The 13552-nt window shown below is 49.9% G+C and overlaps 5 protein-coding genes across 5 annotated transcripts; 2 read left to right on the top strand and 3 right to left on the bottom strand.

Moving 5' to 3' along the window:
- Positions 1 to 448: 448 nt before the first annotated feature.
- Positions 449 to 2104, top strand: BGZ61DRAFT_340538 (amino acid permease/ SLC12A domain-containing protein; the record flags this gene model as incomplete). Its single annotated transcript, XM_046239318.1, has 1 exon — positions 449 to 2104. The coding sequence occupies one exon, from the start codon at positions 449 to 451 to the stop codon at positions 2102 to 2104; it is 1656 nt and encodes a 551-aa protein (XP_046111101.1).
- Positions 2105 to 3151: 1047 nt separating this feature from the next.
- Positions 3152 to 5110, bottom strand: BGZ61DRAFT_441804 (uncharacterized protein). Its single transcript, XM_046244637.1, has one exon. The coding sequence runs from the start codon at positions 4970 to 4972 to the stop codon at positions 3410 to 3412; it is 1563 nt and encodes a 520-aa protein (XP_046111100.1). The 5' UTR covers positions 4973 to 5110; the 3' UTR covers positions 3152 to 3409.
- Positions 5111 to 5466: 356 nt separating this feature from the next.
- On the bottom strand, positions 5467 to 7113 carry BGZ61DRAFT_502854 (uncharacterized protein; the record flags this gene model as incomplete). Its single annotated transcript, XM_046251745.1, has 4 exons — positions 5467 to 5552; positions 5627 to 5979; positions 6040 to 6581; positions 6673 to 7113. The coding sequence occupies 3 exons, from the start codon at positions 7111 to 7113 to the stop codon at positions 5802 to 5804; spliced, it is 1161 nt and encodes a 386-aa protein (XP_046111099.1). The 3' UTR covers positions 5467 to 5552; positions 5627 to 5801.
- Positions 7114 to 9458: 2345 nt separating this feature from the next.
- On the bottom strand, positions 9459 to 11097 carry BGZ61DRAFT_527274 (kinase-like domain-containing protein; the record flags this gene model as incomplete). Its single annotated transcript, XM_046253087.1, has 2 exons — positions 9459 to 10250; positions 10309 to 11097. 2 exons carry the CDS (start codon positions 11095 to 11097, stop codon positions 9459 to 9461), a joined length of 1581 nt encoding a protein of 526 aa, XP_046111098.1.
- Positions 11098 to 11467: 370 nt separating this feature from the next.
- Positions 11468 to 12904, top strand: BGZ61DRAFT_527273 (uncharacterized protein; the record flags this gene model as incomplete). Its single annotated transcript, XM_046253086.1, has 1 exon — positions 11468 to 12904. One exon carries the CDS (start codon positions 11468 to 11470, stop codon positions 12902 to 12904), a length of 1437 nt encoding a protein of 478 aa, XP_046111097.1.
- Between the last annotated feature and the right edge of the window lie 648 nt (positions 12905 to 13552).

The following is a 13552-nucleotide window of genomic DNA, read 5'->3' as shown; positions in this document are numbered from 1 at the left end:
CCTACAGATACTGTCTATCTCAGCCTCCCCGATCCAACGCCGAGGCCATTCCGGCTAGGAACACAGACGCCGCCGTTGGCGCCGAGGAGGTCTTTAGTGCCATCGAGGCAAATTCAGTAGCAGGTAGTGCATAGTTAGCGTGAGCTTAGTTCCTACAGAACTGGGGGTTCCCCGCAACTACACGCTCTCGGGGATGGTGAGCCACATCAACTCTTATTATCATAGCCATGGGTGGTTGAGCAGCAGCCAGAGTCGGCCAAGAAGCCTTGGTAGCTATTTCTTCCACGGTCTGAACTTAGTAATTCGCCGTGTGAACTGACCTGTACAACTAGGAGAGGTGATGGATAGATAAGAAGTCCTCGCACCCTCACTTTTCAATTGCATTTCAATCAATTCCCAATTCATCACCTTCTTAATAGATTGCTTTGACACATACCTCTTGTTCATCATGGAAGAAAAAGTCCACCAGACTCCAGCTTCCCAACCTTTCAAGGCCGAAGACAACCAGACTTACAAGTTTGGCCTTGATCTCGGCAAAGTCGAAACCCTCCAGAATGGCACCTCGACAGCCGACCCAAACGAAGAAACACACCGAGGCTTCAAACCTCGCCATTCACAAATGATCGCTCTTGGCGGTGCCATTGGAACTTCATTGTTTCTCGGAACCGCCCAGGTTCTACGTGTTGGCGGACCCCTGTTCCTCGTCCTGTCCTACGGGATCTTGTCTATCTTGATCTATTGCATCGTTACCGGCATCGCTGAAGTTGCCACCTATCTACCTGTCCCTGGGGGTACCATGGCTTACTACGGCCATAAGTACGTGTCTCACAGCATGGGCTTCGCCATGGGATATCTGTACTGGTACTCTCTGGGAATTTTGATCCCCTACGAACTTGTGGCCAGTACCCTGCTCATCGACTACTGGAACCCTGCAATCAGCCCTGCAGTCTGGATCAGTGTCATTTACGTTGTCATCGTCTTGCTTAACTTTCTCCCTGTGCGTTACTATGGCGAGGCGGAATTTTGGAGCGCCGGAATGAAGATCATCTTGATCCTCATGCTCATTTTCCTCTCCATCGTGCTGTTTTTTGGCGGAGGTCCAAACAACGATAAATTGTACTTTCGATACTGGAAGAACCCTGGCCCAGCCAACACATACATCAAAGACGGAGATTCCGGGCGCTTAATTGCTCTCCTACAATCTTTTGTCTCGGCCTCTTTTGCTTTCGTGCTCGCACCGGAGCAACTTATCGTTACGGCGGGCGAGATGCAGTCACCACGTTACAATCTTCCACGCGCTGCTCGGCGCTATATCTGGCGCCTTGTCATCCTCTTCATGCCAAGTGTTTTCGGAATCAGCATTGTCTGTGCCTCGAATGATCCTCGTCTTACCGCAGGCGGCACAGCCAGTTCCCCTTTCGTCATCGCCATCAGGAACAGCGGGATTCCCGTACTTGACAGCATTGTAAATGCACTGATATTGCTTTCGGCAATTACTGCAGGAAATGCCTTTCTATATTCTGCATCTCGAAACCTCTATTCGCTCGCAAAAGCCGGGAATGCACCTGCAATTTTCAAGAGGTGTAATCGCTATGGCCTACCATACTTCTCGGTCGCTATCACGTCTTGTCTTGGAGTGCTTGCATATCTCAGCCTATCCAACACGAGCCTTACAGTTTTTAACTGGTTGATCAACATCACCAACACATCCGGGTACATCAGTTGGATTTGTTGCGGCATCATCTACGTCAGATATCGCAAAACCATGGACTACCATCAGCTGGAATCTCCCTACCGATCTCGTGTGCAGCCGTGGGGTATTTACTTTGGAACAATCGGCTCCATGTTTTTGATGTTGATCAATGGATTCACGGTTTTTCTCCCGTCACAGTGGTCTGTTGGCACGTTCCTCACGGCTTATATCGGAATCCCGGCCTTTTTGCTCATATACTTCGGCCATCGAATCTACCACCGGAAGGATGAGTGGTTTAGAAGGCCGAGAGATATTGATATGCTGGAAGGAATGGATGAGGTTCTGGCAGCTGAGAGGCCTCCACCTAACAGAGGTCCGATCGCACGAAAGCTTTGGGCTTTAATTGAGTGAGACCAGGTTGGATCGTTTACGTATGAAACGAGTTTGGGGGAATTGTAATTAGCTGGTTCAGATTTAAGGATGAGTTGATAATTTAGCTCTTTCCCGTGACGATGGAGTTCCTACAGAGACAACCAGCATGTGATTACGTACCTGACGTGATGAGTGGGCAGTGTAGGTCACATCTGGCAATAGTGAAAAACAAACTCAACCAATCAACTTTTATTCGTAGTCGAGGTATCTGAGTGTTCTGTGAAAGTTTTGTATTACTTGAGGTGCTTGAGACTCATTGAAACGACCCGGGTCAGCTGGATCCCGATGGTTGCTTGAAGGAGTCAGTAATTCCGCGTTTTCTACCAATGAGTCCGCTTTTATAACCCACGTTGTGATTTCAAGAGTTCTCTTACCAATCTATTTGTTTTTGAGTCTCATTTAAACTCCACATGTTAACATCACAGGCTGTCATGGACATTGGACGGCTAAATATTGACGAATAAGGCCCGTTTAAGAACAGTTCGAAAAAGCTCCCAAATCGTTCCAAATCTCCGAATCACTCCTCTCTATCTGCTTCCAGTTGCCCTTTAAAATAAGTTTAGTCTTGATGTTGACTATTCCTCCCCGAACTTAAAACCCTTTAAACCAAGCCTCAGGAATAGAAAAGCTAATTTCAGCTTCTAGTCTGAGCTGTCAGTACCCTAGCGGTTATTATTAAGAATAAATATATAGAAATTGTAGTTATAATGCTACTATGTTAATTACTTAAATAGCCTCATACAGAATATAGTTCTGCTATAGCTTGAGTTATTTATTAAGGTAAACATCGCCAATAAGGTTAATAGAATGTTTGACGGTATTATGTTACAACCTGAGGTTTAAATGGATAACTCACTGTTATATGTAAACTTAATAGGCATTTTAATAATTATTGCTACTATATTGAAATATACCAACCTGTAGTTAATTAGCGAATTACTTGAAATTTGAAATTAGGTCAATCTGAGCCGTGCTATTTATCTTCCATATCTAGTTATGTATATGTAGATATAAGTAATCCCGATGGCGAGTGCTTGTGGAAAACTTTCAAGAGATTTTGAGTATAAGGGAAATACATTTCAACATGCATGCGAGGCGCACAGGATTAAGCAGGCCAAAGTGAAGTCGATCCACCTTCAGCCTTGACGCTGTCAGTATTGACACCATCACATCAGAATTACTAGGAACCTTTCTGCCGGCGTTTTATTAGACGGAACATCGGGATTAAACACGAGTGATTGAGCTACCCCCGGATATCCAAGCTCCGTAAATTAACAGGGCCTATTATACTACTAGCAGGTGCATAGGCAAATTATGATACATCTGGTAGTCAAACTCTTGACTCCATTCCAAAACGAAGAATTTGGTCAGCGCAACAATAGCATCCGACCCAAGAGGAGATTGCAGTGCCTGACCATCTTGATGTGTCCCTTTCGTAGGCTTCCTCCAAAAAAAGGTCTCGTCCAGGGCACTTCCCCTCTCAGTAACCAGTAACTTAGCTACTTCAGTTACTACCCGGACGATGTCACCACTATCACCCACGCCAGCCATCACTGAGGAATACACGATGTTAGGCATGTTTCCGCTCACCATATTGGGGGCCCAGTCCTTCAAAATCAACAGTGACTCGTTTTCCAGAACTGCCTGCTTTAGCGACTCTGCCAGTTCGACTCGGTAGCCATCCATTGTGCTTTTGCCGAACGCTAACAGAATATCGCGCATCCCACGATGCATAGACCAAGACAGACTTGTCCACGGCAAAGAATCCAGTACCTGGGCCAGTAAAGGGCATAAATATGAAGGTACTATTAAGGGTACCGTCTGGCCCGGATCAAGACTTGGGACCTGCAGTACCAGGGCCATTGGGTCATCGAGTTCCGCGACTTCATCCTGAGAAATCGGGCGTCGAAACAAAAGGTCGACTTCGTATGCACGACCCCCGGACATATTGTACAAATGACGACTGCCGTGGGATCCAGCAAAGCCCCGGTGCTGTAGTTCGAGACGCCCAGGGACGGCCTTCCTCCCGGGAAAGGCGACACATAGCCCATGCCTGTTGTCAAGGATGCCTGCCAGCATTTCCATACAGCGGTCAACCCGCTGCTCAAATGAGTATGGATAAGGGTCTGAGGCCGGATTGGCGAACATGTCGTGGGCTGATAGGCGCACCAAAGCCTGTTCTCCAATGGGCCACTCGATGGTCCAGAGACCAATGTATGACGGAAACGAAGCTCGATACCCCGAGGCGCTGCAGTGGCTAAAAATTGTCCTTGCATTAGAGATGCAAAGCAATGTGACAAGCGTTGTTCGGGATATAAGAACACCCGCGGTGGATCGGTGTCTGATAAGTGGCTGGAGGTCTAGCCCCGACCAAATCAAGGCTTCAGGGCGAGCCATCTGCGACGGGCTTTTTGCATATGCGTAATCAAGCTGACTTCCAGGTACACATGTCTCGGATGAAGACATGGTGAATGTCGTCAGCTGTGATCCACTCCTTGAAGGATTGCGCCCAGGTGATCTGGGGTGAAAGACGCCCATCACCACAGTCCAAGACGCTCTTCCCGCGAGCATATGCGGTTTTCGTGTCAGCTGGACGGTGTTGTTGCCACACAAGCCCGTGGACATGGAAGCGGTGATGACTGGGCCACGAAGGGAAGGTTTCCAGAATTGGCACCATCCTTGCGCATACTGAACTGTGACCCAAGGCCCAAGGAATTCTTTATCCCGGAGATCATAGTAAGGATCCAATCGCTCCTGGATCAAGGTGCCCTGCGTCACCAGAGATGCAAGGCCAATGGCCGTCGCGCCAACGCCGACCCACGAGGCGACGGTGTTGGAATACTCCATTGGATTCAGTCGGACAGTTAGTTCTGAAGAGGTTGCCCCTCCTGATGTTGGAATTCGTCGGTAATGAAGTGCGAGACTAGAGGGTGTGAAGAGAAGAGAGTGGAATCCACTTCGCTCACGAACATTTATGGTCCCGCCTCATATTTTGAATCAGGCTGGTGAATACTCTAATGGTGATCCCATACCTCCTTTTTTTTAGCCCCCACGCCTTCCAGGATTCTCATCCATCGGGGCCGGTTCTGCAGCCCGACGTGAAGTGTATCACCACAATGAAGCCACAATCTCAGTCCAGCAAATCGTGTCTCTCTGCACTACCATCTCCCCACAGCTGCCGACCGAAGTAGTCACAAGCCGCATGCACTGCCGAATTAATGTCACTCGTTATTTTTGGACGACAAATGAAACCTTTGCGCCGCGTCAGCGCAATCATGTTATCAACTCCTGAACGAGGCATTTGTTGGTCCTTCCAACTCCTTGCATGACAGCGCCGCACGAGCTGCTCCAATAGGCTCAGTCAGCCGCCAGACAGGTGCATATTGTACACGCATACATGCAATCAAACCGCTTATCATCCGCTTTAGTGAGTCAAATGCCGCAGACCCGGTCGCATGATCTGAAAGATGTACCATTCCTCTAATACCACGAGTTTGCCAGTGCTCCAATATTGACACTTATTTCAACAACTAACGTCACATATTGTCATCATTTTTCTCCGAGACTGGTCAACTTATGTCCATGATTCATTTTGACTGTCAAAATTCCATCTGAGCAGGAGATTCCTCGTCAATTCAATTTGTCTGCATTCCCCCACCTTCACTGGTAAAACAGGCTACTGCTTGGAAATTTCCTGAAGCTCCTCCTCTTCATCCTTCCCTAAAACCCCAAGCGCCTCTCGTCGTGTAGGAGCCTTTGGGTCAAAGTATGGCTGCTCAGCCAGTGAGGTCACTCTAGTTCCATGGCGAGGCTGTCTCCCAGCGTAGTCCCAACTAGCGTTATGCATCGTGATTCTAAGACTTGTCAGAACTCGCTATCTTCAGTCATTCCATTGGTGGGTCATCATTGCTTACCGGTTATCCCAGAGTGCCGAGGATCGAGGGGTCCATTTCCAGCGCACCTGGATGTCCACATTCTTCTCATACACATCGAACAAGTAGCCTAGGATTACATCACTCTCTTCCTTGTCAAGTCCAACGATTCGGTCCGTCATAGCGCGGTTGACCCAGAGTGCCTTCCAACCAGTCGCCGGATGAACTCGGACCAGTGGATGTACTCGCTCAATATGCTTGGGGCCATATTCAGGGTGGTCACGATCAAGATACTGATGGGCTGATTGGTAGACAGCGGAGCGGCCATCAATGATCTTCCGGAACTCGGGTGACAGTTTCTCATACGCTGCGTAACCACTGGCCCACAGCGTGTCACCACCCACATCAGGCACCGTGTCATTATGCAGGTGCGTGATACCTGCCGGCTGTCGCTCGTGAACCAAGTCAGTGTGCCACCTTGATGCTCCTCCTGGCTGTCGAAAGTTGGCCGTCCGCTCCGTAGCCATGAGATCTGGCCAGAGGACAGTGACTCCTGGAACTCCGGGAACATGGGGCACTTGGGGCTATAAATTTCGCTATTAGCATTGGTCTGAGAATGCAAATGAAGAAGTCCACGGTTGTATCACTTGGGATGCACGGAGTTTTGCAGCTTACGTGAATCTCAACCTCTCCAAACCATTCTCCCAGTTTCTTTTGATCCTGCGGCGACAAATCCTGATCCCGGAAGAACACTACGCTGCGCTCGGCTATAAGCAAGGCCAGTTCATCTCTCTGAACATCTGTCAAGTCTTTCAGCTGCAAGCCTTCAATCTCGGTACCAATGTAGGACGTGATATCAGTGACCTTCGTCGCCGCTGAGAGGAGATTTTTCTTGGACTTGTCCGCTCGCGCGCCCGCATCAATGTAATCCCTAGGTTGATCTCGAATCTTATAGACGTCCTGGAGATAGAGAGGACGGGAAGGACGGTAAGGGTACGCGCCCGACAAGTCAATTCCGGCCTCTGTTAGTCGTTTCTTGGCGGGCTCTGGAATTGGTAGGTTATCTTTCTTGGGAGGAGCAACATCCTTGATCTCGGGGTCAATTGGTGCTGGCATAATTGCGGCGATGTAAGACAGGCGTGTTTGGGTGGCCGGTCGGTGATTTCTTCTAATACACAAGACCAGGATTTTTCAGGTATAGTGTTGAGTATTTTCAGAGGCGCGAGCGAGAAACACAACCACCCGATTACTTATACGCTTCTCATCAGTAAAGGTAACCAGTAATGTTGATCCAAATGGCACAATACTTCCGCAATAAATCGTGATGGACGACGCTGCTCCCACTCTGGCCCCAAAGGAACACTCTTCATCCCAATTACATCCGATCGCGCGTTCCATTTGTCCATTGCATGTCCTATTGCCGATGCTGGATTACCAATCCACCGGCGACATGTACCGTTTTGTGTTGTAATACTCACAATTACTGGTTGGAAATGAGATGATCCAAGTCATGGATGACGAGCTCCACAACACGTGCAAGTTAAGTCGACTTGTGATTTCGGTGTTACAATGCATAATCTCCAGAGCAGCAAGGCAAATAGCAACCGTTAATATCTGCTGACGCCATTTGAGGGGGGAATTAGGTGCGGTACGGCTTGCTGCTTCAAGCTGATACAGTGCACATGCATTCTTCTCGGGATACCACATGGATGCATATTATCCCACCGGCATCATTGACATCATCACACGAAAGTATTTTGTTTGGGCGAGGTCGTTAGTGCAGACCACACCCGTCTGTAGGGTAGGAACAAGAGGGGTAAGAAGGACAAGAAAAGACAACACCAGACTTACCTCCTGAGAGCTAGAGATAATGAAAGTAACTGATCAATTGCTTTTAAATCCCTAAAAGAAGAAGAAAAGGGAAAATAATATCAAGAGCTGCTGCGACAGCTGCAGTAGAAGGAGCGTACTGAGACTAAAAGTATCTCGTTAATTGAAAGAAGAAAAAAACATACTGTTTTATTTTTCGAGCAGACTGAACGCCTTAAGGGGCTGCCTAAGCTAGCACAGGCCTTCCGTACTGTATTAAACTCCAGGTGGACCGTTGGCTCCATCACAGTATCAAGGTAGCCGACAGGGATTTGCTTCGTCAGCGAGCATAATCGTCAAAAATAATTGCTTTAGATCTGGTGGGGGTGGAATCTCACCTAATAATGTACACAAACCCCGGACAAATTAACCACCCGGAGGTGGATCATCTGGGGAAGCTGGGAAGCGTCTTCCAGGGATAATGCCCCTTGGTTGGCTAATTAAGCGCTCCTGTGCCAGGTTGCGGCTGATAGATTCTCTTTAATCCATCTCGACATTACACATGGCTCCGATTCAGCTGCAAGAAAAGCTTATTTGGATCCTGTGCGTGGCAGTGTAGCTGTCACCTCAAAACGGACCAAATCAGGGCTCTGAATTTCCAAGACACCAGTACCGCTGTAACACTCGCACCAATTCCAACGTGCTGGTAATGGCAGATAAACGAGCGGAGTGACACGAATACGAGATCTAAACCCCAACTATTACTCAAAATGGTTGCATCCGACCGGGTACGAGAAACACAGGGCGTTGGGTCACACAACGCACCAGGAGAAAATCACCGCCCACAGTCCCTGGCTAAAAGTGGTTAGAATACGTAATGTTGACTTGGTAAGATGGCAAGTTATTAGCACAGCAATTTAGAGCCATCTTTCAAAAGAGAAACTAGCAAATGGTCGCTCAGCAGCACACCCGTTCCCCTCGATGCATGAACATGCATGGCCCCCGATCGTGTAAGACCTCAGTTCAATCGATATTTTGTTGGTAGAAGATGCCCTTTGACGCAGACTACTCCCAAAAGACAGAAGAGGGCATCGCTAGCAGGGAAGTTGGACGGAATGGACGGCGTAACCGGACCACAGGTGGGCAGGGGTGGCAAATCTGGCACCTGGTAACACTAAATCTGGCACACTCAACACATCCAGCAATCGAGAAGGCAGTTTTATCGGTTTGAGCTGCTGCGACAGCCTGGATCAAGAAAATAAGACAAGAGAGAATAATGTATTTGTATTCGAAGAAGGGGAAAAGCATGGCCCACCCAAGATTTGGGCGAAGCTACTGCTTTAAGTCGCACCTAGCTACCTGTGTTAGGATCCGACTACTATTAAACTCCAGTGTGCTCGCCGACACCATCGCGATAAATGACAGGATATTGAACACAAGAACGCCAAAGTCATTTTGACCAAGATGGTAAGACAGACTGGTGTGGCTCCGGGTCGAGCTGAACCCAAAAAAAAACAAGTCTCCAAGAGGTCGCCCCCTGCATCCGCGCTCTACTCCGTGCTTGAAAACGTATGCAGAATAAACAAACAAACAAGTTCGGGTTCGAATAAGACCAAGCTCTGATTCATCGTCTCCGAGAGGCACAGGTTGCCTCACTTTCCATGTCCTCCTCTAACAATGTCAAAGCTCATGCCATTAGGACTGAGTGCTGGAATATGCCACTCAAGATTGAAGCGAGCTTCCTGGGGGAGCGTTTGGGGGCGTCCGAAAAACTGTTCGTATGATGCGTTGAGGCAGTCGACCGTGGTCGCGCGATGGCTGGATGCGGCGAACAATCGAGTGAATATGTCGGGGAGTACTCCCCGCTCAACAAGCGAAAACACCCGCGCGTACCACCGCACATAGTCTGGGTCCGAATCAGACTCGTCGTATTGCGTATCGCTTCCAAGAGATTGGAGTTTCGCGTTCCAGTCCAACGCGGTTAGCAACATGTCTTTCCGACACCAATACCCAAGAACGCAGCCAAACGTTATCCCGAAGGACCAAACGTCGGATACATAACTGGCATTTTCTCCACGGGCCACCTCAGGGTCCATGTAGAAACGGGTCCCTCCTCCTCGGCCGCCCTTGAATTCGCTTGATGCCACAGACAGGCCGAAGTCGGTCAACAAGAATGTTGGCTCAGGATTACCGTCTGCGTAATCGAAGAGGATGTTATCCGGCTTAACATCCAAATGGACGACGCCATTCTGATGCAGATAATGCAAAGCCTGGAGAATGTTCTCTCGAAGTCGCGGAGCCCAAGTAGGCACATCAGGCAGCGGGCCAATGCATTCGTGGGCGGGAAGGAGACGTGTCAAATTTCCTTTGTAGAGGGGGAAAAAGAGCTGGCAAGGTTGGCCGAGCTGGAAGTTCTGGAAGTGGACAAGGTTGACGATATTTCCCTAGAAGTGATGTTAGCAAAGTTGGCGCGATCGCAGTCAATTACGGCCCAGGACTCACGTGTTGTAATCTCGCCATAATCTCGACCTCACGTCTGAAGGACGCTGTCCACTGGGCTGTCCGAGCCTTGGGCTTGAACTCTTTGACTGCCCAAATCTCCCCGGAGGACAAGTCAACGGCCTTGTAAACCACACCGTATGTTCCCTGACCAAGTTCGCCATACCTATGGATGGATTTCTGCGTGCCAGATTTGGTCGCAGCTGGAGCCGAGAAAAGGCTTCGCAGTGTATATTGATGTTCAGGTGCCAAGGCTTGGGGCAAGGCACTGGTCAACACCATATCTGGGATAGCCAAGTCGGCGGCGCGTTTGACCAAATCCACGTCCGTTTTATCATCTTGTAGAGGAATCCTCCACCGGAACACGAATTCGGCCCCCGTTTGCAGAAAGAGAATGGTTCGAGCGGTCCTATCCTTCGGAATAACGCGTTGGGGTGGCGTCCCTTGAATCGAGTACTTTTTTTTTTGATCTTCTGTGGCGTCAAAGACGGAAATGCGGATTGACGATGGCGCCAGTTCCCTAAGAATCAGCTCTCCAGATTTGGCTAAAAAGAAGTAGCACTGGCCACTGGAATAATTCCTTTGTCCTGGGGGTTGAGAGGGGAGGCGGACATCATGATTGCTGTTCCGCCCAAAAGAGACGAGCCTGGAGGGGATCTTAGACTTAAACTCGGTGCTGAAGCTGAGACATTTCGTTCCCGAGAAAGTGTCCTGGAAATCCGGGTTTGCTTCCAGAATCTCTTGAGCGTTGTCGTTGTTTGGGAACAGAGAGAACAGCATCTGCGGAGCCATTGCGGAGAGTGATGGCCAGTGGAAAAGAGTCACGGTCAGGCCGCGAGAGAAGTGTGTGAAGAGGGAAGAAAATAGGGGGAAGATTGGTCAAAGAACTCACTCTGCCAACAGTATGATTGCTTTGCTTTTGTGGCTTGTGTAACTCACATGTGCCGTCCTTACAGACTGCAAGCTCAAGCCAGGTCCCGGGTGAATAAAAAGCCGAACTCCGCCAACGAGGCTTTGTTTGCCATCGCACTCGTCGCGATTCTTTGTCAACAGCATCACTCCCCAGCAAGCACGCAAATTTCCTTATTCTTCTGCAAATTCACTCGCATACGATAACCCTCGGCCCCATTTGAACCAGAACTACATCGTCTCCGAGACAACGATGTCGAGCAACGCATCCTCCCCGAAGCAGGACATCGCCGCGGCGGGTTCTCCCCGGACTCCCAACAACCCCCTTTCAAAAGCGAATCTCTACGACCTCAACGCTGTGACCAGACAGGAAGAGGCTCGCCGAAGAGGGTATTCCACACCATCTACAGAGCCCGACTTACACGAATACAATTCGGTTTACTCGGGAGGGGAGAAGTGGCTTCGAGAGCTGAGGCAACGTCACCTCGAGGAAGAGATGGATGTGTCAGGGCGGGAGAGAGCGAGAGCTCTAATAAGACGCTTGAACGCTATATGTGGCGATCCTCCAGAAGTCCCAAACTTAAATGTGCCCCGGCCTCGAGGCCTGGAACGTCTCCCCATGACTGCCACTGACGGAACTATTTATGATCTACCAGACACACCAGAGCCAGAGACACAGCTGATTCTTGGTGGATTTGGCGACGGGGGCGCCAAAACCCCGCGTTTGAACCTTCGACCCATCGAAGATCAACTCGATGCTCACCTTTTCCCCATGGGCGATGATGATCAGATCAAGCCACCATGCCACTTCCCTCCCAGCTTTCAGAGACATCACCCAGTCCAGCACGCCGACGAGATCGAGGCGTACCTTGCCAATGCGAGTTATGTCATTTCGCTCGATGGGCCACCCTCAGCTGATCTCAAATACGGCGTCATCATTGTCAAGACTGGCAACGAGATGATGCACTTTGGGGAGAGGCCTGCGGACGTCTTTACGCAGAGCTTTCTCGATGATGTTGATGACGCAAAACGCGCCCTCCGAAAGCAGCACTTGCACGCCGACGACGGAGAAGGCACCAAAGCCTACTCGCAGTTCCCTCCTAGCGCTTCCCCCAATGCGCTTCAGGATACCGGGGTCGTTGCAGAGGCAGTTCCATGCACCAATTCGCTTGAGGATACCAGAGACGTTCCAGAAACAATTCCGCGCGTCGAGGTCACTGATGCCGGGCATGATACCACGCACCCGCGTCGGAGCAAGAGAAAGCGTGTCGAAAACACGAAATCGGACGATGCTTTGACCGACACACCTGGCGCGATCAACACAAATGGTGTCGATGGTCCTAGCCATGGCCTTCACGCAACTGGGCCGAAGGCGGTTGATGATTCGCCCGCCGATGCTGCGATCGATTCATCGAATGGAGCGATGGCTGCGGGGGCGGAAGAAGAGCTTCCCGAGGGGAAGCGAGTCTTACGGCCACGCGGAATTCCTCGTCGCGGAGATTCTGGCGAGGCGACTGGCAAGACGACTGGCGAGACGACTGGCAAGGCGCGAGCCGACACATCATTCACGGACGAAGGCACGACTAGAAAAGGTGCCTCGGAGCGAGCAACCAAGGCGGGCGCTGAAGGAGCGAGAGGGGCAGCTAAGAAGCCGCCAGTCACCCGATCGAAGAAGAGAAACAACAAGTGACAAGATCAAACGGCAGAGCGAGGATGCGACAGACGCTGTCAAACCGGAGAGACGTCTCACAGCAGAGCTTCGGTTGTGTTTGTGGGGATGCAAGGATTGAAGGATGGGTGTTTTGAACTGTAGTGCAATGTGTTTCTATTCAATCGTGCAAATTTAGTGACATTCAGATATAAAAAAAAAATACGCAACGTGGTTCCAGGATTAAACTCACTGCCGAACAGGTATGATGTCCATCCAGACGCTCTCGATTACTGAGAGAGTGAGTGCGTCGGTACTTTTAGACGTCAGCTAACCTGACGAGCCCTTCTGATGTTCCGAACCCTACCTAAATCACGTAGCGCATGCTCTGTGGAGTAGCGGGACTGCCAGCGGAGCAGAGTGGAGCGACAGGTGGACAACACTGCAGACTCTCGGAGGACGCGACACTCTCGGTGAAAGAGCCACGGTCGCTCATCCAGGACTCTATGGTCAATTTTGTTATGGTAGCCTCTATTGATCCAATGCGTATTTAGCATTGTCCAGGGCAACAACGAAGAAATCAACAGTGGTGACATTCAGGCCAAGTGAGTTCCGTGATGCCAAATCATGGCACACACGGGCCGTCGCTGTGACTGCTACGGGCTGGATCTGTTCAGGCTATTTTGCTTA

This window comes from Ilyonectria robusta (assembly GCF_021365365.1).
Source record: "Ilyonectria robusta strain PMI_751 chromosome Unknown BGZ61scaffold_2, whole genome shotgun sequence".
In the NCBI taxonomy this organism is placed as follows: domain Eukaryota; kingdom Fungi; phylum Ascomycota; class Sordariomycetes; order Hypocreales; family Nectriaceae; genus Ilyonectria; species Ilyonectria robusta.
Note: the sequence above shows the minus strand (reverse complement) of the source record. Positions and strands in the feature narration are given on the sequence as shown.